Source organism: Drosophila guanche, unplaced genomic scaffold, assembly GCF_900245975.1.
Source record: "Drosophila guanche unplaced genomic scaffold, DGUA_6, whole genome shotgun sequence".
Taxonomy (NCBI): Eukaryota; Metazoa; Arthropoda; class Insecta; order Diptera; family Drosophilidae; genus Drosophila; species Drosophila guanche.
Genome location: NW_022995747.1, coordinates 3,869,693 through 3,891,132, shown reverse-complemented (window position 1 = coordinate 3,891,132; position 21,440 = coordinate 3,869,693). Strand labels below are relative to the sequence as shown.

At 49.1% G+C, this 21,440-nt stretch overlaps 3 protein-coding genes across 17 annotated transcripts; 2 read left to right on the top strand and 1 right to left on the bottom strand.

Moving 5' to 3' along the window:
* Positions 1-55: 55 nt before the first annotated feature.
* LOC117582796 (vacuolar protein sorting-associated protein 72 homolog) lies at positions 56-1,472 on the top strand. The gene is made up of 4 exons (XM_034270821.1): positions 56-258; positions 319-451; positions 510-810; positions 870-1,472. Exons 1-4 carry the CDS (start codon positions 125-127, stop codon positions 1,358-1,360), a joined length of 1,059 nt encoding a protein of 352 aa, XP_034126712.1. The 5' UTR covers positions 56-124; the 3' UTR covers positions 1,361-1,472.
* On the bottom strand, positions 1,358-15,884 carry LOC117582795 (protein unc-80 homolog). 14 transcript variants are annotated; one of them, XM_034270813.1, is made up of 30 exons: positions 15,766-15,883; positions 14,746-14,986; positions 14,023-14,049; positions 13,679-13,699; positions 13,289-13,624; positions 12,930-13,229; positions 12,740-12,877; positions 12,366-12,679; positions 12,109-12,305; positions 11,859-12,046; positions 11,497-11,609; positions 11,251-11,268; positions 10,807-10,951; positions 10,313-10,748; positions 10,057-10,254; positions 9,365-9,707; positions 9,193-9,298; positions 8,518-9,135; positions 7,733-8,465; positions 7,531-7,674; positions 7,163-7,461; positions 6,929-7,107; positions 6,301-6,874; positions 5,351-6,212; positions 4,345-5,294; positions 2,824-4,287; positions 2,601-2,769; positions 2,491-2,547; positions 1,898-2,433; positions 1,358-1,837 (listed from the first exon to the last, which is right to left on the bottom strand). In XM_034270813.1, the coding sequence occupies exons 2-30, from the start codon at positions 14,974-14,976 to the stop codon at positions 1,598-1,600; spliced, it is 9,936 nt and encodes a 3,311-aa protein (XP_034126704.1). In that variant the 5' UTR covers positions 14,977-14,986; positions 15,766-15,883; the 3' UTR covers positions 1,358-1,597. The 14 variants fall into 14 exon arrangements, with proteins under 14 accessions (XP_034126704.1, XP_034126706.1, XP_034126711.1 ...); XM_034270815.1 differs by having other exon boundaries at positions 2,491-2,538; XM_034270820.1 differs by having other exon boundaries at positions 2,491-2,538; positions 11,916-12,046.
* Positions 15,885-18,015: 2,131 nt separating this feature from the next.
* On the top strand, positions 18,016-20,640 carry LOC117583304 (myosin light chain alkali). 2 transcript variants are annotated; one of them, XM_034271547.1, is made up of 6 exons: positions 18,016-18,137; positions 18,292-18,319; positions 19,451-19,756; positions 19,831-19,917; positions 20,226-20,272; positions 20,419-20,640. In XM_034271547.1, exons 1-5 carry the CDS (start codon positions 18,135-18,137, stop codon positions 20,267-20,269), a joined length of 468 nt encoding a protein of 155 aa, XP_034127438.1. In that variant the 5' UTR covers positions 18,016-18,134; the 3' UTR covers positions 20,270-20,272; positions 20,419-20,640. The 2 variants fall into 2 exon arrangements, with proteins under 2 accessions (XP_034127438.1, XP_034127439.1); XM_034271548.1 differs by lacking the exon at positions 20,226-20,272.
* The last annotated feature ends 800 nt before the right edge of the window (positions 20,641-21,440 follow it).

Below are 21,440 nucleotides of genomic sequence, written 5' to 3'. Positions count from 1 at the left end.
TACGCTCGAAGGTATATTTCGGTATATATTATCGATAAATTCGCTTTCACATTTTGTTTATGTTTTTGTCTGTCAAATTTGATCCAATTCTCATTTATATTTAGTGTTCTCGTAAAATAAACAAATGGCTGCCTCGCGAGCCAGGCGCAACAATGCTGGCAACCGCATAGCCACTCTTCTGGATGAAGAAGAGGAGGATGATTTCTACAAAACTACCTACGGTGGATTCCAGGAGGAAGGAGAAGACCAGGAATATGAGTTAGGCTGCTGCCCATGGGAGTAATAGGTCCACATTGTAATTAAAAATCCTTGTTGCAGACAAAAAGACGAAGAGGACGATGTGGTTGACTCCGATTTCAGTATAGATGAGCATGATGAGCCGGTATCCGACCAAGAAGAGCCCGCGGAGAAGAAGCGTAAACGCGGCGGCGTCAACACAAAGGCTTACAAGGTAGAATACTGGAAAAGTGCATACATATATATTGTTCCTAACGGGGCTTTCCTTACAGGAGCCACCACCTGCCGCCAAAAAGGAAACAAAGTCCGTCCCGGCACTGCATAAGAAGCGCGCCGGAGGCGGTGTGGCCAAACGTCGAGTGCGGCCGCGCTTTACTGTCCTCGACTCGGGTCGCAAGTCCATACGCACATCTACGGCCATCAAAACACAGGCAACAAAAAAACGCCTGAAGGAATTAGACGATGCACGGAAGCGCAAGAAGAAGAAGGTTCGCGTTGAGGATTACATGCCCACACAAGAAGAACTGCTGGAGGAGGCCAAAATAACCGAAGAGGAGAACATCCTCTCCCTAGGTAAGTCTACAAATAACCCGCTAAAGATGCAATATTTCAGAGCTCATTCGCAATTGCAGAGAAATTCCAAAAAATGGAATTGGAGAAAAAGAAAACGCGTCCCACCAAGCGCATTTTCAATGGGGCAACTATACGTTACCATTCGCTAACTATGCCAGTGATGCGGAAGCCCACTCGGGGCACTACCTTACCGCATGATCCGAACGATCCAGCCTCAAAGTGTGAGCGCACGTTCGTCACCATCGAGAACGACTTCAACGACAAGGTGTTCCAATCGATTTGCCGATCCAAGCCCCCGCCCAAACCCTCTAGTGGCATCTGCCCCATCACCAGATTGCCAGCACGCTACTTTGATCCGGTCACACAGCAGCCATACTACAGCATCCAGGCCTTTAAGATACTGCGCGAGGCCTACTACATGCAACTGGAGACACAGAGTGGCAACAGTGATCAGCCGGAGATGGCCAAGTGGCTGGAGTGGCGCAAGATGGTGAAGGAGAATCGCTTGAAGACATTGTCAGCGGCTACAAAAAAGAACGGCGATACATAGAACGGCTACCGCGTTTATTAATTAACATTCTAACATCATTGATCGTGTACAAAACGGGGCACAAAATGGAAAACAACGATTCGTCTATAAAACTTAACATCCAACTACCCTACACATATGCATAAATAATTATATTATACGAGTATCTACTATGCTATACCAAATTCGTGCTAATTGTGTCTCGGAAAGTCACGCTTGTCACTAGAGTTCGTAGGCCCGGTCGCCGTTCTGTGATTGTTAAATAAGTGTGTCCTCGTCCTGTCCCTCGAACACCATTAAAAGTGAGTGCTGCGAAGGGGAGCGGCCCAGAGTGAGACCACCCAATGAGCCATCCGGCGAGAGCAGGCCCGTCTGCAAGCTGTTGTTGTCCCGATAGCCGGATGTGGAGGATGTCTGCGAGACCGAGTCCCAGGATATCTCACCAAGTGCCTTGGGCTGGGCTTGAGGCTGTTGCTCCTCCTGTGACAGCGATGTAACCTGTCAAATTATTTAGATGTCAGCTTACGGATTAGTATTCGAGATTTTTGATTAGCTTACAATGCTGGGTGGCTCCATGGGCGTCAGTCGGCTGCGCTTTAGCCGGAAGGTCTTGCGACTAGCTGCCTTCGAGCGCTGCAGACGTGAACGTGTGTGATCTCCTGAGCTATCCTCGGCCGGACTCTCTGGTGACAGCGGTGTGGTCGATGTCTCTCCCGAAGAGTGTCGAAACTCGACAGACGAAACGAAGCGCAGCTTTGGCGGCTGGGCCTTAAATGTCGGCTGCTGCAGCGACTGCGAGTGCGACATGTGCGAGGGTAAAGCAGATGCTGTGCCGGAAGTTCCATGGCCTGAACCACTGGGTGCTGCACCAACCAGTGTGGGCGCCGATCCTGCCTCTCCATCGCCGCTCTGACTCTCGCTTGTCGTGGTGTGTGGATCTCGTCCCGTTGAGCTGCTGGACAAGGACTCTCGCGGCGGGTGGAGTGTTTGCTGTGACAGAGTGTCGCTGGGGGTGCAAATGCCACCGGAGCCGCTGCGCGAATCGATGGGTACAGCGGAGACATGCGAGTGTGTGGCCTGGCCGGTTGTTGTCCCTGTGAAGATAGATATAAGTGAAGGTCTTTGCTGGGACTTGTGGGCATCTGCCGCACTGGTGGCCGCCGGCGTGTCGCTCTTCTTCTGCTCGGAACTCTCGCGATCTGTGGAGACTGAAACATAAGCGGATGTGTGGAAACTGTCAGCGGCCACCACATAGACTTACCATAACGCTTCTCCTCCAGCTCGTCGCGCAGATCGCGCAGCTCCCGGGCCAGCTCCAGCAGCAGGGCGCCCTTCGACTTGATGCCGCCCTGTGGAGGTGTTCCCCGCAATCGCTCTCTAATGATGAACTGCATGTGTCGCTCGTGATCGCCAATGGGAGGCTGTGAGATCTGGTAAGAGATGGTAAGCTATAAGCCAGACAATCCTCAGCACTCACTCCTTACCTTATGCATAATAAATGGCAATAGAACAATGTAGAGTGGGGTGCGATGGGTGACCACGAACTCCATGAAGCTCCATAGATCGGGGGCAGCCTCGTTTCGTCTGCCCAGATCCCGCATCACTCGCACAATGCGTGGCCACTCCGTGGACAGGCGATTCTCGAAGCAGATGCACACGATGCGCAGGGCCAAGAAGGCCGCTTGATAGAGGGAGCCGGAAATGCGGGCTGGCCGCTTGGCATCCCTGCTGCCCGTGAAGGTTAGGGAGCCGGCACGCAGGTCACCCGTGACTCGATTGATCTGGGACACAGCCTGACCCGTACGTCCCGCTGGGGGACTCATGGCATTCAGGACGGCGGTGAGCAGGAAGGTTACATCGGTCATCTTCAGCTCGCCCACATCCGAAACGCCGCGTCCCGAACAGACCTTCAGACACAGCGGCATGATCAGATGCATCAGAAATCCTTCGGCCTTTTCCTGCGTGGCAAACTCGGCACTGCCGCCGCATATTTGAACCAGTGAGAAGCAGTCCACGGGGCTGACCACCTGTAGGGCCACCAGACGCACCACGGCCGAGCAGAAAAAGGCCGGCGGATTCTGAGACATGAGCGCTGCCCCTGCACTGGAGACGCCCTCGGGAATGCCTGAGCCGGGCTCATTAACAATCAGGTTCTGCACGGTGCTAATCAAAGTCTTCATCTGCTGCCAGTGCAGCACATACGAGTGCCGAATAATCGTCTCGTGAATGCCCTTCAGTAGGCCGGCGGCTGCCTCCCAGTCCGTGTTCCGCCGAATCGATGGCTTCTTCGATATCTTCAGGAATACCTTGTCGATGCGTCGTAGTATTGTGACCAGAGCATTGCGCAGAGTGTCGTTTGACCATTCCGCACGAGGCAGCACTGCCTGCATGTAACGCTGGAGTCCACGGCAGGCCATCGACTCTGGATCGTAGGGGGATACCTTGAGCAGCGAGTGAGCGATGTCTGCGAGACGAATGTGGCACTTGGCGTCCAGCACCTCTGTGGGCTTCGTGTCGGCAGGCATCTTCTTCGCCAGCTCGGCCAGACGTGCCGTGGATTTGGTGAGGAAATCCGCCACAACGGAGAGCAGCACATCACGAGGTCGCCGATATTCAGTGCGTATCATTTCGGAGTCCTCAGCAGAATCCATCATATTCTTGGTTCGGGCATCTGACACATACTTTGGATGCGACTCCTCCTCAAAGTCCAGACCAGGCGAGCAGGGCGGTCCGCGGCTGCAATTGCGCTGCGAAGATCCTTTGTGCTCGGGACTGTTCCGATAGGGTCCATTGTAGCTCTTGGCCAGGCCTTCGCAATTGTGCACCATGGTGCGAATGGCTACAGCCAATTGAAGTATAATGTCACGTTCGGACTTGCCCTGAAGCGGAATGTAGCTGGGCGATTGAATCTGCTGCAAATAGCAGGGCAGAATGGCCTCCAGGATGATCTGAAAAACAATAAAGTAAAGATACAAAGAATGGAAGACGTCAGTGCGTATAATCACCAGCATTTGATAGCCACGAGTGCTCTCCGCCGAGTAGGAGACGACCATCACACAGAGCGTAATGCAGTCCAGCACCGTGACATCGTCATCTTCATCGTGGTAGCAAAAGTCAATTGCCTTCAATGGTTTCTGCTCCTTCACCAGCTCTGCAATGTTGAGTGGATCCGGTGAGGGATCCTCCAGGCTGAGCAGTAAATTGAAAAGGCAGCTGGACTGCACCTTGTGCGCCTCTCCATAGGTGCCATCCTCGTCCGTATCGAGTATGGCGGAAACAGAGCCAAACATTTGCAGAATAAAAGGCTTCCGGTTGAGGAGGTAAAACTGTTTGACGGCGTATTCGATGGTGGTGGTGATCAGTTTGTTGGTTTGATGGAGGGAATACACCTGCAGCAGTGTGGGCATAATCATAAAGTAGCCATTCGTGGAGAATATGTTTTTGAAGTTGAAGGCGGCATTGATGAATGTGGCCATCACGTAGCGCATTATGCATGAGTCCTCGGCATGCAGGATGGAGGCGCCAGAGAGCACGTTGAGGAAGAGCTGGATGTCCGCCGAGTAGGCAAAGTTACCAGCCATGGCCTCGAACATGCGTGCTATCAGACGCACCCACATAAACTTGTGCAAGACATCCAGGCCGAGCAGCACCTTGCCATACTCGCCGCCATGGTGCAGATCCAGATCCACTTCGAGTGCCTTGCGTGGGAAGGAGGGCAGCTTCATCAGCTCCTCGTGCAGGAAGACAACACGCTGCACCACCATGTCCACATTCTTGAGAATAGCCCAAGTCAGATGCACTTTCCCAATCTCCACGAACTTCTTAGTCAGTTCCTGTTTTTGCAGAGCCAGAAATGATTCCTCCGGACGCATGAGCATCAGGCGAACCTCTGGATACTGCGAACGCTTGAAGAAGTACAAGTCGCGAATGTACCAGTTGGGATTGAGGATTTTGCCTATCACAGAAAGAGAGTAAGAAAGAGTATTTCGATCAAATGTAAGTCAAACTTACTGCTCTTATAATCCACCAGACAGTAATGGCTCGTGTTCTTCTCATCAATAGGATAATAGTCGAGGGCCTCCTTCAACAACTGGCAGAACAGCGTGTCTTCCTGCACGGGGAATTGTGAGGGTATATTGTAGTCATCGTCTGCCGGGCCGTGTACTACAATCTTCTTGGCAGCGGGCACATTTGCTGTGAGCAATATGGAGGCATCGCACTGCTCCTTGCGCAGAATTTGCTTCAAGTCCTTGAACATAATGCCGTGCACCGAGTGCACCACCATCCAGAGCACAGACAAGGCTGATCCCACGAGCTCCTGCTTGAGTTCATTGGACGAACGCACATAGAACATGATGTATCCAATGATGGAGTTGTAGAGCGCAAAGGCCGCCTGCTGGGGCAGACGTGGCACAAAGCGGATGAGGTGTCGCAGCAGCTTGAACATTTGATCCTGTCGATCGCGGGTCAGGCGCTCAAATACATAGCGCAGGAAGAGAGCCGATTCCTCAACCAGGCACACCCAAATCACTTGGTAGGCAATCTCGTACACGGCATTGCCATCCGATCCAATGGCAGCATCGTCCAGGCAGCCCACAATCTGCATCACGGACGAGCACAGCACGGAGGGAAAGAGCGAATGGGAGTGATGGAGGTGCGACGACATGCGGGTGCCATCGAGTTCCTCCTGATCCTCGTGATCCTCCAGTTTCTCCATGCCAGGCTCGTGTGAGGCCTGCTGACTGATCGGTATCATGGTGATGAGGAAACTGTGCCGCTCCGCTCGCTGCTTGTCCCGCTGCTGGCGCAGAGCATTCCGTATGGCCTCCGTCTGCTGCATTTTGCGGCTCTTCGTTGCGGTGACCAGGGAACGCTGCAAAGCAATGAATTATTTAGTAGCCATCAGGGATGCCCCTCCCGCATCCTACATAGCCCAGTGTTACTGCAGCCTTCTCACTCACATGTCTGTCTTGGTTGAGCGTCACGTCCATGTCTTTGGTCTGCTGCACGGGCATCCAGGGTGGATCCACCACCGGCAGACTTTCGATGCCAATTTTTGGAGATGGCAACGTGAATTCAATGCCACCCGGTGGCACCTTGAAGGTCACATCGTGTGCATTGTCCTCCATGCGTGGCCACACATGGAAGCGGCACTTCCACAGCACCAAATACCGCTGAATGGCGCCAATACGTATGTCAGGATCCCTGTGCTTCAACGCTCTCTGCATGATGTCAAAGGCGAAATTCTGTGCCTTCACGGAGCCCATCAGGAAAACGGCAGCACTCGAGGTGGCCGTGTCGTGATTGGTCTCCAGCAGCAGTTCCCAGGCGGCCGGCATTGCCTCAATCACCATCTCCTCGGTGAGGACAACGGCACCCTTAAGCAATGTGGCGAATGGAAAGTGGAACAGGTTGCGAATGTGCACCCGTATAAACTTTAAGATTGGTGGCTCCTCCTGCAGCTTCTTCTCCTTTTCCTGGCGGAAAGCTTTGGCCAGTTTCTCCGCCATTTCCAGATCAGGATCATCGCTGATGCTGCACAAACGAAATAGTTATTATATATAAATGTGGCCTAGATGGAATACCTACCGATCCTTGCGGGACAGACTGTCCTTACGCTTAGATGGAGATGTTTGTGTTGAGCTCTGCTCGGATACTTTGCGCGTGGAGCGGGCACGCGAGGTGTGCGGCTTGCTGGAACTAATGACAGTTGGTTCCACCGTTGGATGATCTGCATCAAAAGTAAAGCCAAATTCTTCACCATAAACCTGTGGGAATTATATAAATTATAAATGCTGGCACACTTTGCATTCCCAAACTCACCTTTCTGGTTGCCTTTATGAGCCGCGTGCAGGAGCGCATGTGGCGCTTGTAGCAGAACGGATGACAATATCCCTTGTGGGTGCAGTAGTAATTGTAGCTGGACATCATCTCGATGACTGCCTTCAGCCAGGGCATGTTCTTTGCCGTATCATCGTTTTCATTGGAGTCGGTGGGCGACTCGGGCTGCTGATCATCGCTGAGTATGCCCGGCGACTCCTCACCGCCACTAATCATGCCCTGTTCCGAGGTGTCGCTGCGATCCGAGAGCGAAGAAACTTTGCGTCGCGATTGTGTGTTAACTTGAAGGAGATATGGAATGGAATGGATGTTAAGTATGTGCAGCAGCAGTTTCTATTATATCCACTCACAATCTGTTTCGATTTCCTTGCTGTCCTTTGTGTTGCGACGCAGCTTCAGAGAGCGACGCTTGAAGGATCCGCCCGTGGTGGTGGCTGTGCCACGACGCAGCAAAAATGGACGCACTGCAGAAGCAGCAGTGGGACGTCTAGGTGCTGTTGGAATATATATTAATTGGTGGGGAAACGTAGATGTAAACTCTGACTTAGTTACCATCTTCTCCCTCCTTGGTTAATGTGGTGTTGCTGCTGTTCTCGGACTCGTTGTCTGGCTCGTGCAGCACAAAGGAAATCTTACGTTCCGATTGGCCGGCGCCATCGTTGCCAGCTGCAATGGACTGCAGACTCTGGGCCGATGTCTGCGAGTGACCCATGGAGCTGAGGGCCATGGACCAGCGGCGATTTGCCTCGCGATAGACTTTCTCCCAGGGCGCTGGCTTATCCCGATGGATCAGTTTCGATGTCTTTGGCAGCATAATGTACGTATCCCGCAGAAAGGCCGTAATCTCGAATAGCAGCACGCAAGCGATCAGCTTCAGGGAGTGCGGACAGTCGTTACCGTGCGGATTCACGGATGTCTCGTCCAGGAAGTCCTCCTCCTCGTCCTGCTGCAGCAGCTCCCGCTGCTTCTCGGGATCGGTGAGACTGGCATTGACCGCCTCGTATTGCAGTCGCTCCGTGAAGAGTATCTCCTCCAGGCGGGCACCCACTATCTCCGCCCATTGGTGAAACATTTTGCCAGCCGCTCGCTGCAGGATGTGGGTGCGCCTGGCGCTGGTCTGGCTCACTTGCTGCTTCATCTGGTTCACATTGATGTTGGCACCCGACGCCCGGTAGCTGCCCACGTTCTGCTTCATCCAGGCGGGCCACTGACCCTTGTTGCACAGATGCACAAAGTGTGCGCATTCCAGCAGAAAAGTGGCACGCGATACCAAAGGAGCTTGCGGCTAAAAGACAATGGATTAGAGTGGGAAATCCTCACAGCTTGATTGAGCTTACCAAGTCCAGAACAGCAGCTACTAGCTGTGGATCGGGAAAGGAGCCAGGTGCACAAGTTTCCAGGAGGAAGGAGAGGCGCAACATGCCCACACGCACTGGCTCCGTGGGCACCAGCTTCCGTTCCTTGAGTATGACCACCTCGGACTCACGTGGGCCGTCGCACATATCCGAGGAGCTGCGCCGACTGAAGTCCGCTGTCTCTTCGATGCCGCCCACCTTCTTTTTGCCCTTCACAATGCCGCCGAAACGGTTCAGCCGCCTCTCGACGCGTCGCTTGGCGCGCTGTATGGACCGCCCAATGCCATCGCTTGACCGGCCACGCTGTATCTTCAGCGAGGCGTGCCTCATAAATGTGGAGGATATCTCTGGATTCAGTGAGCCAATCTCCAGATCAATGGACGATGCCTCCTTGGGCGTGCCGCGAAACCAGCGCACCAAGCCGCTGAGCCGTCCCAACGAATTGCGTTCCGAGCTGGACGTGGAATCGGAGAGCAGCGCACGCTCACTGTGCCGTGGCGTCAGTGTCGGACGCACTCCGGTGGTGCGACGTCGGAAGTTGCTCAACGGCGATTGACTGGTCTTGTAATGCTCCTCGCACGTCTCCGTTTCCAGCAGGCTCTGGAGTAAAGATTGATATGATTAGTCTTGTATATCAGCGCCCTGACCAGCACTCACTACCGCGCAGGCCGATGAAGTGCTTCGTTTCTTGAGCAGCAAACGACGCTGCGAGCGATTGTCATCATTCTGAATGCTGTGCGTCACATTGGACTGTGGAATGTGTCTGCAAAAAGGGCAAAGATTACAGACTAAATCATGGATGTATGCATGTACCTGGAGCTCAGCTCACCTTATCACTCTTGTAGTCTGTGCCGTTGGTCCCTTTTTGTGCGGTCGCGGCGTGACGGCTAGTATGCCGCTGAGTGCCACCATACGGAATGGACCACCATGGGCACCCTTCACGTACGTGACCAACTGCCGTATGTCGCCATATAGAGCTATATTCTCGGGTGACTTAAGATCTTTGCTTGCCTCCACAAAGCGACTGACCAGCGGCTTGAAGACAGCGCCAACGACCTGGGATTCGGCGCCGCCGCTCATTCCGCCGCTAAAATTTGTCGAATAGCCGCCCTGACCTGGTACACCGCCAAGATCGGTGTTAGCATTTTTATATCCACTTGGACGTTTATGAGCTAGTTTGCATCATTTGCATACATACATCATACACATATATACAACGAACGTATTTGGTGGTGGTGGAGACAGTAAGGAGGAGTCAGGAAGGAAGGACAACTCAAAAGCATTAGCAAAAGTCGTTGCATGCAAGTAAATAGAACAGCAAGTGGGGGTCAAGCCAAGGCCAGAGATCAAAGAGCAAACCAAACACAAAGTATAGACAGATTGGGGGGTAACTCAATGTAGAACTCAGGAGATTTGTACGATTATAGATTTGTTTTTGGGGTTGGGAGTTTTTTGGGTGCGCCTTGGATGCAAATCCAAGCCAGCCCCACTATTGGTTACAATTTATTGGCAGACACTTACTTAATGGCGACAACAGCGAGCTGGGATCCACACAGAAGGCCAGAAAGGCATGAAAGTAGTCAATGAGCTCTGGCAGCGGCGATGTCTTGACCATTTCCTGCATGTAACGCTTTGTGCGCTGTCCAGCCTGGCGCAGCATTCGGGACAGAATCTTCTGGCACTGATTGCGCAGAAAGTCAGCCGGGGGACCTCTAACACCTGCAGCAACAAAGGAATGAGAAATATGTATAAGGAAAATATAATCCAAATGCCTCACCATCATTGCAACCATGTGGACAGCCGAGCACCTGGAGGGCTCGTCGTGTAATGCTCATGGATATCTCATGGGCATGTTCGCCCAGCTTCAGGACACCCATCTCGATGAGCAGTTCGCAAATGTTGAGGCCCGCTTCCAGCACGCGCAGAGAGCAGACCAAGGCAGGATCCCGCTTAAAAACATTGCTAATGGCCAGCAGAATGATCTCGTAGTCTATGCCACCATCTCGAGTGATGTAAAAGGATGAGCCAGGTGCCTCGGACTCATCCACGCCCGTATAATCGATATGCGAGTCTGTGTGTGAGCGCAGCATTTGGCCACGATAACGGGTGGTGGTGCTGCCAGCGCCGCCACTGCCATTGCCACCACCATTTCCAGCCATGCCACCGATGCTGCCACCATTGCTCAATGCATCCAGCTGCGAGTCAATGGAACCCTTTGAACACAACGTTATTATTATGTGAATTAAATTGTAGAGAAGAGTGTCCCTATACCTGTCGCTTGATGTAGTCCGGCGATGGTGTGGGCGTGTGCTCTGTCACCGTAATGATGGGATTCCGTGGATAGAAGGCCGTGGAGCGTGGACATGCCACCTGCGATGGCCTTGGGGCTTTGGGTGGCTCTACGTATCTGTAAAATCTTGCATTTTGTAGGAGACGTGCGAGAAATTGTGTGTGTGGCATTAGTCAAACCAAAGTGCGGCAAACTTAAGGGGTAAACAGAGAGGAAAAGCAATGGCGGGGGTTGGGTATCGGAGTTTGGGGTAGAGGCAGGCAAAGACACAGGTGCCAGAGGTGAGCAAGCATAAAAGTGGAAGGTTGCAAAGAGAGACAGAGAAAGGGTTGTGGCATAGTAGTTGCAAAAGCACTTTGATAGTTAAACAGTTGGAGAGATCGGAGAGGGTTAAGCGTGAACTGGTTACTTGGACGAAAACTCACCCGCTATCAAGCAGACAGCTGGTTGATGTCATAAGAGAAGGTTGTGGGGTACATAAGGTATAGAATATACGAGTACATATATAGACATTAGCTTAAGAACACAGAAAGAGTCTCTGAAGAGTATGGTATTTGTTGAGAATCTATTGAAAGTGTTGGGAGTGTTGTTGTTCTGGTGTCATAGGCCTGTTCGAAGAGTTGTTTCTGTTCTTTGAGTTGGGTTTGTTCACAGGGGATCTTCGTAGTTACCTGAGACTAGGCATGGATTTGCCCTTGATCAGATTACTGGCTGGCTCGCGACTGATCATGGATGCAGAGCGTGAGAGTTTCTTCTCACCGGTGTCCAGGCTGCGATGGTACTCCTGAAGGGTGTGAAAGAATGGGGAACCATTAGCTGAATACATTGGGAAATGTGTCAAATAAACTCTCAAGAAAGCCAAAAAAACAGCATTGACATTTGGGTGTAGGTTGGATGTTCATAAGAGATTATTTGGATTATTTATGTAGGAGGGGAATTTCAAGCGTGGGGTGGCGTGCCAGGCAGGAGCACACTTATTGAAAGAACATTAACGGCAAACATCAGCAAAGATCTGGGTTTTGACTTGTCTTACTGCTTGTTGCAGTTGCAGTGGTGTCTTGCCATTGGCAGAGTTTGTATCGAGCCCTACTTTTTCCAAGTTCTTCTCCGATTTCGAGAACATCTTTGTCTCCACAAAGGCACGCAGATCGGCCATCTTGACGCGTTTCTTCTTCTCGCTGCCGCGACGCTCGGAACTGCTGGGCGCTGTGGGGGTATCCTCTGTAACGAAACGATTCATGAGCATCGATTGGGGTTTACTTTTTAGGATCTGCATCTCTCACCAACAACAGCTGTCACTGTGGGCGCTGGCTCTGGTATTTCGATGTAGTCCTTGACCACAGAGCTGCCTGGACTATCGCGACTGTTGCTGCCGGGGCCCTGATACAGCGATATCTCGATTTGTGGTATGGGCAAGGAGTTGGAACGCTTTCGCGGCTGGTTCAAGGTAATGGCCGCCTCCTCACCAATGTCACTGAGACTGCAAAAAAACAGATAGAAACATGAGCCTCTATTAAGAGTGAAGTTTGGTTCTTCCTACCGATTGTATAGATATTGGAGACTCCAGAAGATGCCCTCCTCCTGCCAGTGCGATATGAAGAGGCAGCGAAGCACTGCCACATCGAGGAAGGTCGCGGCTGAGACATCTGCCTTGACACTTTCGGATTTATCCGAGTCCGTTTCCTTCTCGATGGAGGCACTGCGCTTCTCCTTCATGGACGCCCCACGCATCAGTTCCTGCTGATCAAACTCGAATTTGGTGGAGGGAACTTTATCCTTGTCGCGGGAGTTCATGGACTGACGACTGCCGCGACGACTCTGCGATTGCTGCTGCTGTAGCAGGCTGGCATCGGCCTGAAATAGGAAATATAAATCAGCTATTTGTAATCCTTAGTTACACGTATTCTCTCTCACCGTAAAGAATGAATTATCCATGAGTTGTGGTGCCGATGGTAGCCTGAATATGACGACACGTTCGTCTTCCACGCTGGAGGCCTCTTCGGGAATGGTCTCGGGAAAGGCAAATTCCTTGGGAGAAGATACCCAGGAGCCCTAGATGAGAGTTAAATGGATCGATCCGCCATGTATTCCACAGTAGTCTTACCTCCTCGTCCTGCCTGCCATAGTCAGAGATACCGCTCTGTGGCGAGTCGTTCTTGGGCGACATTGCATCAGCGCTGAGCGAGTGCTTTCGTGTGGGAAACACATCCGTGGAGCCCTTGGGAGTTGGCGCACATAGCAGATTTCGGGCCTTTGGCTTCACCGGAGCCGTAAAGCACGGAGCTCCAGGTGCACGATTATCCCACATGCCCTGCCACAGCTTGATGCCGTTCTCCAGGCGAAAGTTTTGGAAGTCCGATTCCTTCAGGTGGGATATAATGGGGGCAAACAGATACACAAAGAGCTGAAAGGAAAAGTATGTAAATTCAAACGGAATTAGGCATTCGTTTGGGTTCCACTCACTGCAATCGTTGGCACGGAAAATAGATACTGCTCTATGGGCTTCGACTTGGGCTCCGCGGGAGTCTCGCCCAGACCGAGCTCCTCACCACCCTCATCGTCGGCACACTCCTCGGCCGCATAGAGCAGGATCCACTGCATCGTGTACAACAGTTTGGTCTCCACGGGCCCAATGGCCTGCATATCCTTAACCCGATTGTAGAGCAGAGCAGCGCAGGCGTGCATGACATGAGGCAGGGCGCCCTGCAGCAGTCGCCAGCGCGGAATGGCACCCAGGGCCTTCGTAAGAGGCGGCGAGAGACCAAACTGGATGTTCTGCACGAGCACTTTCTCGAAGGACTGTAAAAGAGAGGGATCATCAATTAAACTCCAGAATGATGCTCTTCCACTTACCTTGCAGGCTTCCTTCGACTCCTAAGCATCCGCAGGTTGGGATGGTGAATGAGAAAAGATTCATTGTGAGGTAAGACTGGTAATTTATGTTGGTGCTAAGTGTTAAGCTAAAGCTATCTACAGCAAAATAAGACAAACAGAAACCTTAAACATAGGCACAAGAAACGCACAACATCTACAATTGAAAGTAAAACGAAGTAAAAGGGGTAAGGGTAGTCAATCCCAATGTACAGAGTTCTCTAGGACATACATTTGAGTCCCTGTGCCAGCTGTGCATTGGGCTGTACAAGGACTAGGGTTAGTTAAGGGGATTATATGTCTTGGCAGAGACATTTATAACTTACATGGTGTCCCGGTGCATGTTGACAAAACTACATTCAGATTCAGACAAATTGCGAAAGATTTTACAATGTTAATTTGTACAGTTGGTTGTGGTTTGTTGTTATTGTTAAACGTATGTTTAGTGGATTGTAGTTGGTTTTTATTGTTTGTGGAATAAAGGCACATATACATATTATAGATTGTACAAACAGCACGGGAAATGTTTCGCCTTGGCAGGTGATTTAGTGACGTATCAGAAACATTTCCTGTGTGTGAGTATAGGAAGAAGATAGGAGACTGTTCTTGTTCTGTTCTTGTGGTTTGTGAAAGAAGGTGGTCGTGTTAGTATCATAGTTGTTGGGAAAAGTAAGTATCGAATGCAGGAAAGAATAAAAATACATCAAACATCAATGTCAAGTTTTGTATCGTTTATCGTTTGTTTTTCCTTGATTTTAGCTGGGAAAAATAAAACCAAAGACCAGAGAAAACATCCAATAAGGTACAGTACATATTTTCTGGTCTCGAATGGTCTTTGTCAAGCCAATTGTGGTGACAATTATGTGTTTTTTTGTTGGGTTTTGTATTACACAGTCCATCATCCTTACAACAAACACGCATAGCGAATGTACAGCACAGAATAACTTTATTGGTGAGCACACCACAACCTCCTTCGATCGTGTGGCCCTCGCTCCGAATTGAACATTTCGACCTTGCCTCTTCCTCCTTGACCCACACGGCACACTCACCAGGCAGGTTGATTCGTGCAGTTTTCCGAGCTTTGGCCGGATGAATGGTGCTATTTGGCGCCACAGGAATGTCTGGACGGACACCGGCAAGCCCAGGTCCTGCAGGCCATCGTCCTGGTCAAAGTCAAAGTCATCATTATTGTTGTTCGCCGCATGACTGTTGTTGTTCGTCTGCAGATTGTTGTTGTTCGTTGTGGCTGTCGCCGTTGCGCCGGCATTGGTGGTCACCATGGTGGCCCGACTGGAAGGACAAAACATACACAAATCAATTGGCATGCAACAGCTGGAGCGACTCATTCATAAAAATGTGGCATTAGCATGCCCGCTGAGGCAGCAGGGGATGGGGCAGGGGGCAAACGCAACAGGTATTTGCGTGCGCAGGCTCGTCTGTTGCTCGTTGCCCGTTTGCTGCCCCCACCAGGCTACGAGTAGGTCAGTGCCACAACCCCCACAACCACATACCCCCTCTCTATACTCGGGCAATCTCTAGTGTTGCAGAGATTTCGGTCCTTCGGTCCAGCTGGTCCTGGGACGCTGCGCAGAACGCAGACTCCGCAGCGGCGGCGGCGAGAACGAGGCGACTGGGTTATAGATACAGAATTGGGTTCTTGGTATACATGCTAATTTGGGGAAAAAATTTTCACAGACTTATATAACGCACAAGATGATGGATGGAAAATGTGGATTTTCCCATTTTAATTGATGCCCAAATGCCAATTGCTTATCACTTGGCACACACTCAAATCAAACGATGTCTTTTATGCCAACATTTGGCTTGATTGGTGCCGCACCCACGCACAAAATACAGAACACAGAACACAGGACAATGGAAAGGCAGCAGCACCCACCGAGGGCTTGGCTTTGGACGTTAACTAATTGCAAACTGTTTTTATGGATCGCTTCCGAGCATTGTTTATCCAGCACTATCCTCTTTTTGATTTCAATTTGTTGTTCATTTTTCCCCCCTCAGCACTTTGACTCTGCAATTGTAGTTTTCAGAGTTTTTTCCATTGTTCCTACCTTGATTTACGCGTGGCCAGTTTCGATAACGTTTACGGCTGGAGCGTTCGGATGCAACTGAGACGAGCGTCGTTAACTGACGAGGACTCTGGTCTCTGGGTCGTTGTTATCCTCGTATCGCCTCCTTCGTTGCCGTTGCCAGTGCCGACAAGCAGCAGTAGCAGAAGAAGAGGCAGCAGGCAGCAGGCAGCAGTGCGTATACAGGATATTCCCATTCACACTCAGAACCACCCGCACTCGATGCTCTATGCGCATACCGAAAAGGGCTGCCCCAGCATAGAGGGTGTCTTTGCAGGGGATGCCACTTGTGGTACACAGGTCTTTGAGTGCATCACCCTGTTCCTTTTGGCACACTTGTCGATGATAAGAAACCGCCTGGGGGTGGATATTGCGTATACGTCGCGACATTCAACCAGACGACACTCATTTATGTCGATTTATGTGCGGGTATCATTAAACGGCACTGCCATTGTGTCGCCATTCCCACAGGCTGCCTTCGAGGGTGCGTCAGTCGATATCTAAAGTGTACTCAAGTGGGAGTTGAAGTGCTGGTCGAAATTGGACACCGAAAGAAAAGGGACAGACAAACGGCAAAGATAGTTTGCTTGCGCTCCGATGGGGGATTATAGTAGGCAAAAAGTGCCTCGTTTCTACTCTCTGAGTCCTACTTGGCCCATCATCCCCAAGGGGAGATGGCATGGGATGATTTATCAATGAATTGCGCACTTTCATCTGCGCAGGAATGCCCTCACAGCTGTTTGATTAGGGACTCTTTGGTCCAAATTTGAATGCACCAATTACACCCCCAAAAAAAGGACGTCCACAGGTGGCTCCAAGGAGTAAATAAACACAAACAAAGCCAGAGAGGCTGCGCGGCCAAAAGCCGAGCCGAAGCATCAATAGCAAGAGAGAGGCAGTAGGCCAGACAAACAGAGAGCGAGAGAGGGAGTGTCAGTGGGATATGGCCAAAAGTTGGCCAACAGCTGAGTCCCCAAACTGGGTCAAAGAAAGGCTCGTCTCAAAGGCACGGAGATTGAATGTCAAGGACAAGGACATGGAGAGACATGCCAATGGCCATTCGTGGTAAATGGTTTTAATTGATTGGCAGATTTTGAGCCTTTATAAGTGCCAGGCTGTGTCTGGGATCCTACTACTATGTGCCCCGTGTTTCGTGTATGTATGGACGATGTACATGCACCCACGCATGTTCTGTTGCTGTACATTTTTGCTCTGAATACATTTTGTGTATCTGTGTCATAGTTTATATAAATAGCACGCATTAAACTGTTTCAGAGACGCTGGGACTGCCTCAGAGATAGAGAGGGGAGCCAGCAAGGCAAGGCGCCTTCTATGTAGATGAGAGCCACAGCCCCGAATGAGAACAAGTGGAAGCGAGAGAGGTGCTGGCATGGTGGGAAACATTTTGTATGGAAAATGTATAAATATTGAAAAGACTTTCAGGTGTGTTTTGCGACCGACAAACCAGAAGGAATCGGCCATTTAACACCCCAACCGATGGCCGACCGACTGACAAAACATTTTCAAATGATAACACGAAAAGCCAGATAAACCTGAGAAATTGCTGGCTTCTATGTTGAAAATATACGTTTCGGGGCTTTTGCCAAAAAGACGATCAGGGTCGATGAGTGTATAAATATATGCCAAGACATGTGTAGGTTTCTTCCCCCATCAACCCATCATCCCATCCTCTCATGCTGTCCCTCTGATGCTGCATGGAAGCAGTCCGTCCGACTGGCTGGCTGGTTGGTTGCTCTTCATCCACTAATCTATTGCGCAGCGTATCCCTACATCTCGATTCGTACATATTCGTATGTTGGGTAAAATATTATCTGCAAAATCATCTGTAACATCGAATGATATTCAACACTATCCGGCTGGGAATGCCACTACCGATTATTATTTTGCCTTCACGAACGAAACAACAACTAAAATTCAAACGAACAAAAAAATACAAATTCTTAAAAATAGCCTGTTTATAGAGAGCAAAATAAACAGCTCCATGGGAGAGCCACGAAAGATATATATGCACTGTATGTATGGCTGCTGGGAGAGTGAAAGAGCATTAGAAAAAGTTCTCAAGATGAAAGTAAATTCTTGGCATCCACACAGACATCCACATAGGTCTTCCCATGGGTAAGGCTGCGAAGGAGAAGAGAATTTCGTCATTTTCTTTCGCTGTGCCTATGCGTGTGTATCTGTGTGTGTGTGGTTTTTGGGTGTGTGCGTGTGGCGATATGCTGCTTGGCTATCACCTCAGAATTACCTTGCCGTACTGCCGCTGACGAATAACGTTCAGTCGAGACCGAGCTCATCCGCGATACAGTTGCTTTTCGCATCCAACAGACAAAATGGTGAGTGCATATATCTGCCAAAGACTCTGCACATTGTACCATCAGGAGATACATATATGTATAGAGGAATAAGATAGAATGTTCTATGGAAAATTACCAGCATCAACTAATGCAAAACTCTGCAATTTGTATCCTCTTCTACTCCATTTGACAGGCTGATGTTCCCAAGCGTGAAATTGAAAGTAAGTTGAACCGCACTGAAAAAGGATTATCTATAACCTCAAACCTCAATCCATCAAAAGTTCAATTAAAAAGTTATTAAATCACACGGGGAAACGGCAAACCACAGAAAGGATTAATAGCTAGCTAAAATGCTAAAACACTCGGAAAACACTCGTTCCTCCTGTGTGCTTATAAAAATTGATTGCATAATGTGCGCGTGTGAGATCGGGGATACACATAATGTATACGTAGACACAACAACAACATAAAATACACAATTAAATCAGTGAGAATATATTTCGTAATCACTTGGAATATGTATCACATATGTACGTACACATATACGCGTTGCGGAAAATTTTCATTCAGGAATTTCTATATGCATCGTCGGTGCTATTTTCATCATCTTCGACTTCGCCCATCGCCCATCGCCCATCGGCATCGCCCCCCGATCGACACTTGACCGATGAACCAGACATAAATCGGAACAGCAAAATGTTGCCAACAGCGAGAGAAATTCCCAATCGGATCTGGAAAATCTAGTGCAAAGTTATGTTTTAAAAGAAAATACAATGGAAAATCGAATGTGTGTGTGCTGCGTGTGTGTGTGTGTGTGCTTGTTCGGGATCCCGAAGGCGTATAGCACTGCTCTGCTCGTTTAGAGATCTAATTTTGGCCAAGTTATTTCTTGATATTTATTTTAAAACCTTTAAAACGCACAAAGAGAGAAAGAGAGAGCACAAAAGTATAGATCTGTGTGAATACATACATACGCATAGACATATATATATATATTCAAATGCGATGGCGAAGGCGTTCTCTCGTTCGTTCGGTTCGGGTGTCGGATTACGTATACGTAGTGTGTGTTCTTCGTGTTGGCAATGCTCCCAGAAATACACACACACTCGCACGCATGCACATATAGGCAGTAACTTATGCTCTCGGCCATGTCAAAGATTTTCATGATGACCAAAAATGTGCGTACCACAAATTTCAGGGTTACCACATCGACCCCATTAACGAGGAGAGCCCTAAACTATTTTTAAAACCGTCAATCAATCAATGAACTAAATAATAGTAATTACAATTTGATGCGATTGTCGTTTGGCATCGATTATGACTTGTGCTAATCAAGTGTTTGTCTTGTGCAGATGTCGAATTCGTGTTCGAAGTCATGGGTTCCGCCGGCGAGGGCATTGATGCCGTCGATCTAGGCGATGCTCTGCGTGCCCTGAACTTGAACCCCACCTTGGCTCTCATCGAGAAAATGGGTGGCACCAAGAAGCGCAACGAGAAGAAGATCAAGATGGACGAATTCCTGCCCATTTACTCACAGGTCAAGAAGGAGAAGGAGCAGGGCTGCTATGAGGACTTCATTGAGTGCTTGAAGCTCTACGACAAGGAGGAGAACGGCACCATGATGCTCGCTGAGCTGCAGCACGCCCTGCTGGCGCTTGGTGAGTAGTTGGCTAGGGAGAAAAATTTACAAAAAGACACCAACTAATGCCCACTTTCCGTTTCGAACAATTAGGTGAGAGCTTGGATGACGAGCAGGTTGAGACTCTGTTCGCTGACTGCATGGATCCCGAGGACGATGAGGGCTTCATCCCCTACTCTCGTAAGTATTTCTGTGGCAAATATTCCTCTGGCTGAGGCCCCGGCCCCAGTGCCCAAGGTCAATGTGTCAAACTCAATGTTAATGTCAATCGTAAATGTTATTTGTATTCTCCACATGCAACATGTTGTCCCTGCGCACAAATCACTCACTCCTCCAACCACTCTGCACAATGCACAATGCACCACTATGTACCACCTGAAAACCCCGACAAATGTGTTCTCTGTATGCGTGTCCATGTTTCCATGTCCACAAACCAAACAAATTCCCGAATGGCATCCGTATTTGCGTGTCCGATCCGATCTGCACAGAGTTCATCCAGCGCCTGATGAGCGATCCCATCGTCTTCGACTAAACAGTAAGTAGTGAATGTAGTATTGCTGTTCCGATGTCTCTACGCCTCGATGACTGGACGTATACGACATACACGTGTACGTGTATTATTGATTGATGTTCCTGATTGCTAATCCATGATTTTCTCTACTCCGCTCCTCTACTCCACAGCATTCCTCGCCAGAATGTGTGAAAGACCAGATATGTTGAAGTGAATATGAAATGAATGAAATGAGTTGTTGAGCCCAACATCCCCATCGACAACAACAACTGAAACAACATCAACAGATTTATAGCAACAACCATTCTCCATAGATGTTATATTCATCGCTAACTCTCTCTATCTCTCTCTCGTATATTATTTTAATTAAATTTTACTTCTGCTACAACAACAACTGCAATTGAACTTCAAGATAATATTATTTTTTAAAAAATAAAAAAATTTAAATTATAAAATAACGAAAACCAAAAAAAAACTGAAAAAAAATATTAAGTTTCTGTGCACATTATTTTGTTATTGATTTTGTTGCTTACACAAGCCTCCCCCTTCCCCACAACAATAGTTAATTATTATTATTCCCTATGAGACGCAAATAAACCAAATAGCAAATACAATAATGTTTAGGAAAATGCAACATGCAACGACGCAGCTACGCTTCCCCTTGCTGCCAGCCTGAGGTTACCACACTGAATGTTTGAAAGTGAATTAAGTCGAATGTATTTAAATAAACACTAAGAATAGTTTGTGCAGCCCCAAATCAAAGCAGGGCCGCACAATAAAACTCTTTATTCAATTTAATTATTCAACAGCATTGACTGTGGCAAAGACAGAGGTAGAAAATGACTAAAATTATCTTTATAAGGGTCTTTCCATACCAAAGTTATTGAAAAAGCTCATATTTGAAATTAATGTGGGCGCCGACTGAAATGAAACGAAAAGTATGGCAGCTCGAATTTACTTGCACTGTTGTCAACTATAAAACATTATCTATTAAAACATTACAGAGTTAGTTAACAGTGAATCATGGAAGCTCTCCAACAGCTTTTAGATTTCTGTTAATCTCCGCAACATTGCCAGCAACATTTGTATCGTATGCACCATTGGATTTTCCTAAATCCAAGGGAAATTTGAAGTGATGATAACAAAAAATAGAGTACTACTACTACTACTACTAGTAGGACTACTAGGAAAG

Coding starts and splice junctions, on each gene's coding strand:
- LOC117583304 (XM_034271548.1), top strand. Junction 18,320..19,450: donor TCCCAAGCGTGAAATTGAAA/GTAAGTTGAACC, acceptor TGTCTTGTGCAG/ATGTCGAATTCGTGTTCGAA. Junction 19,757..19,830: donor GCACGCCCTGCTGGCGCTTG/GTGAGTAGTTGG, acceptor TCGAACAATTAG/GTGAGAGCTTGGATGACGAG.
- LOC117582796 (XM_034270821.1), top strand. CDS start 125: ATGGCTGCCTCGCGAGCCAGGCGCAACAATGCTGGCAACCGCATAGCC. Junction 259..318: donor GGAGAAGACCAGGAATATGA/GTTAGGCTGCTG, acceptor TCCTTGTTGCAG/ACAAAAAGACGAAGAGGACG. Junction 452..509: donor TCAACACAAAGGCTTACAAG/GTAGAATACTGG, acceptor CTTTCCTTACAG/GAGCCACCACCTGCCGCCAA.
- LOC117582795 (XM_034270806.1), bottom strand. CDS start 14,976: ATGGTGACCACCAATGCCGGCGCAACGGCGACAGCCACAACGAACAAC. Junction 10,255..10,312: donor TCCACATGGTTGCAATGATG/GTGAGGCATTTG, acceptor TTGTTGCTGCAG/GTGTTAGAGGTCCCCCGGCT. Junction 7,675..7,732: donor AACCAAGGAGGGAGAAGATG/GTAACTAAGTCA, acceptor ATATTCCAACAG/CACCTAGACGTCCCACTGCT.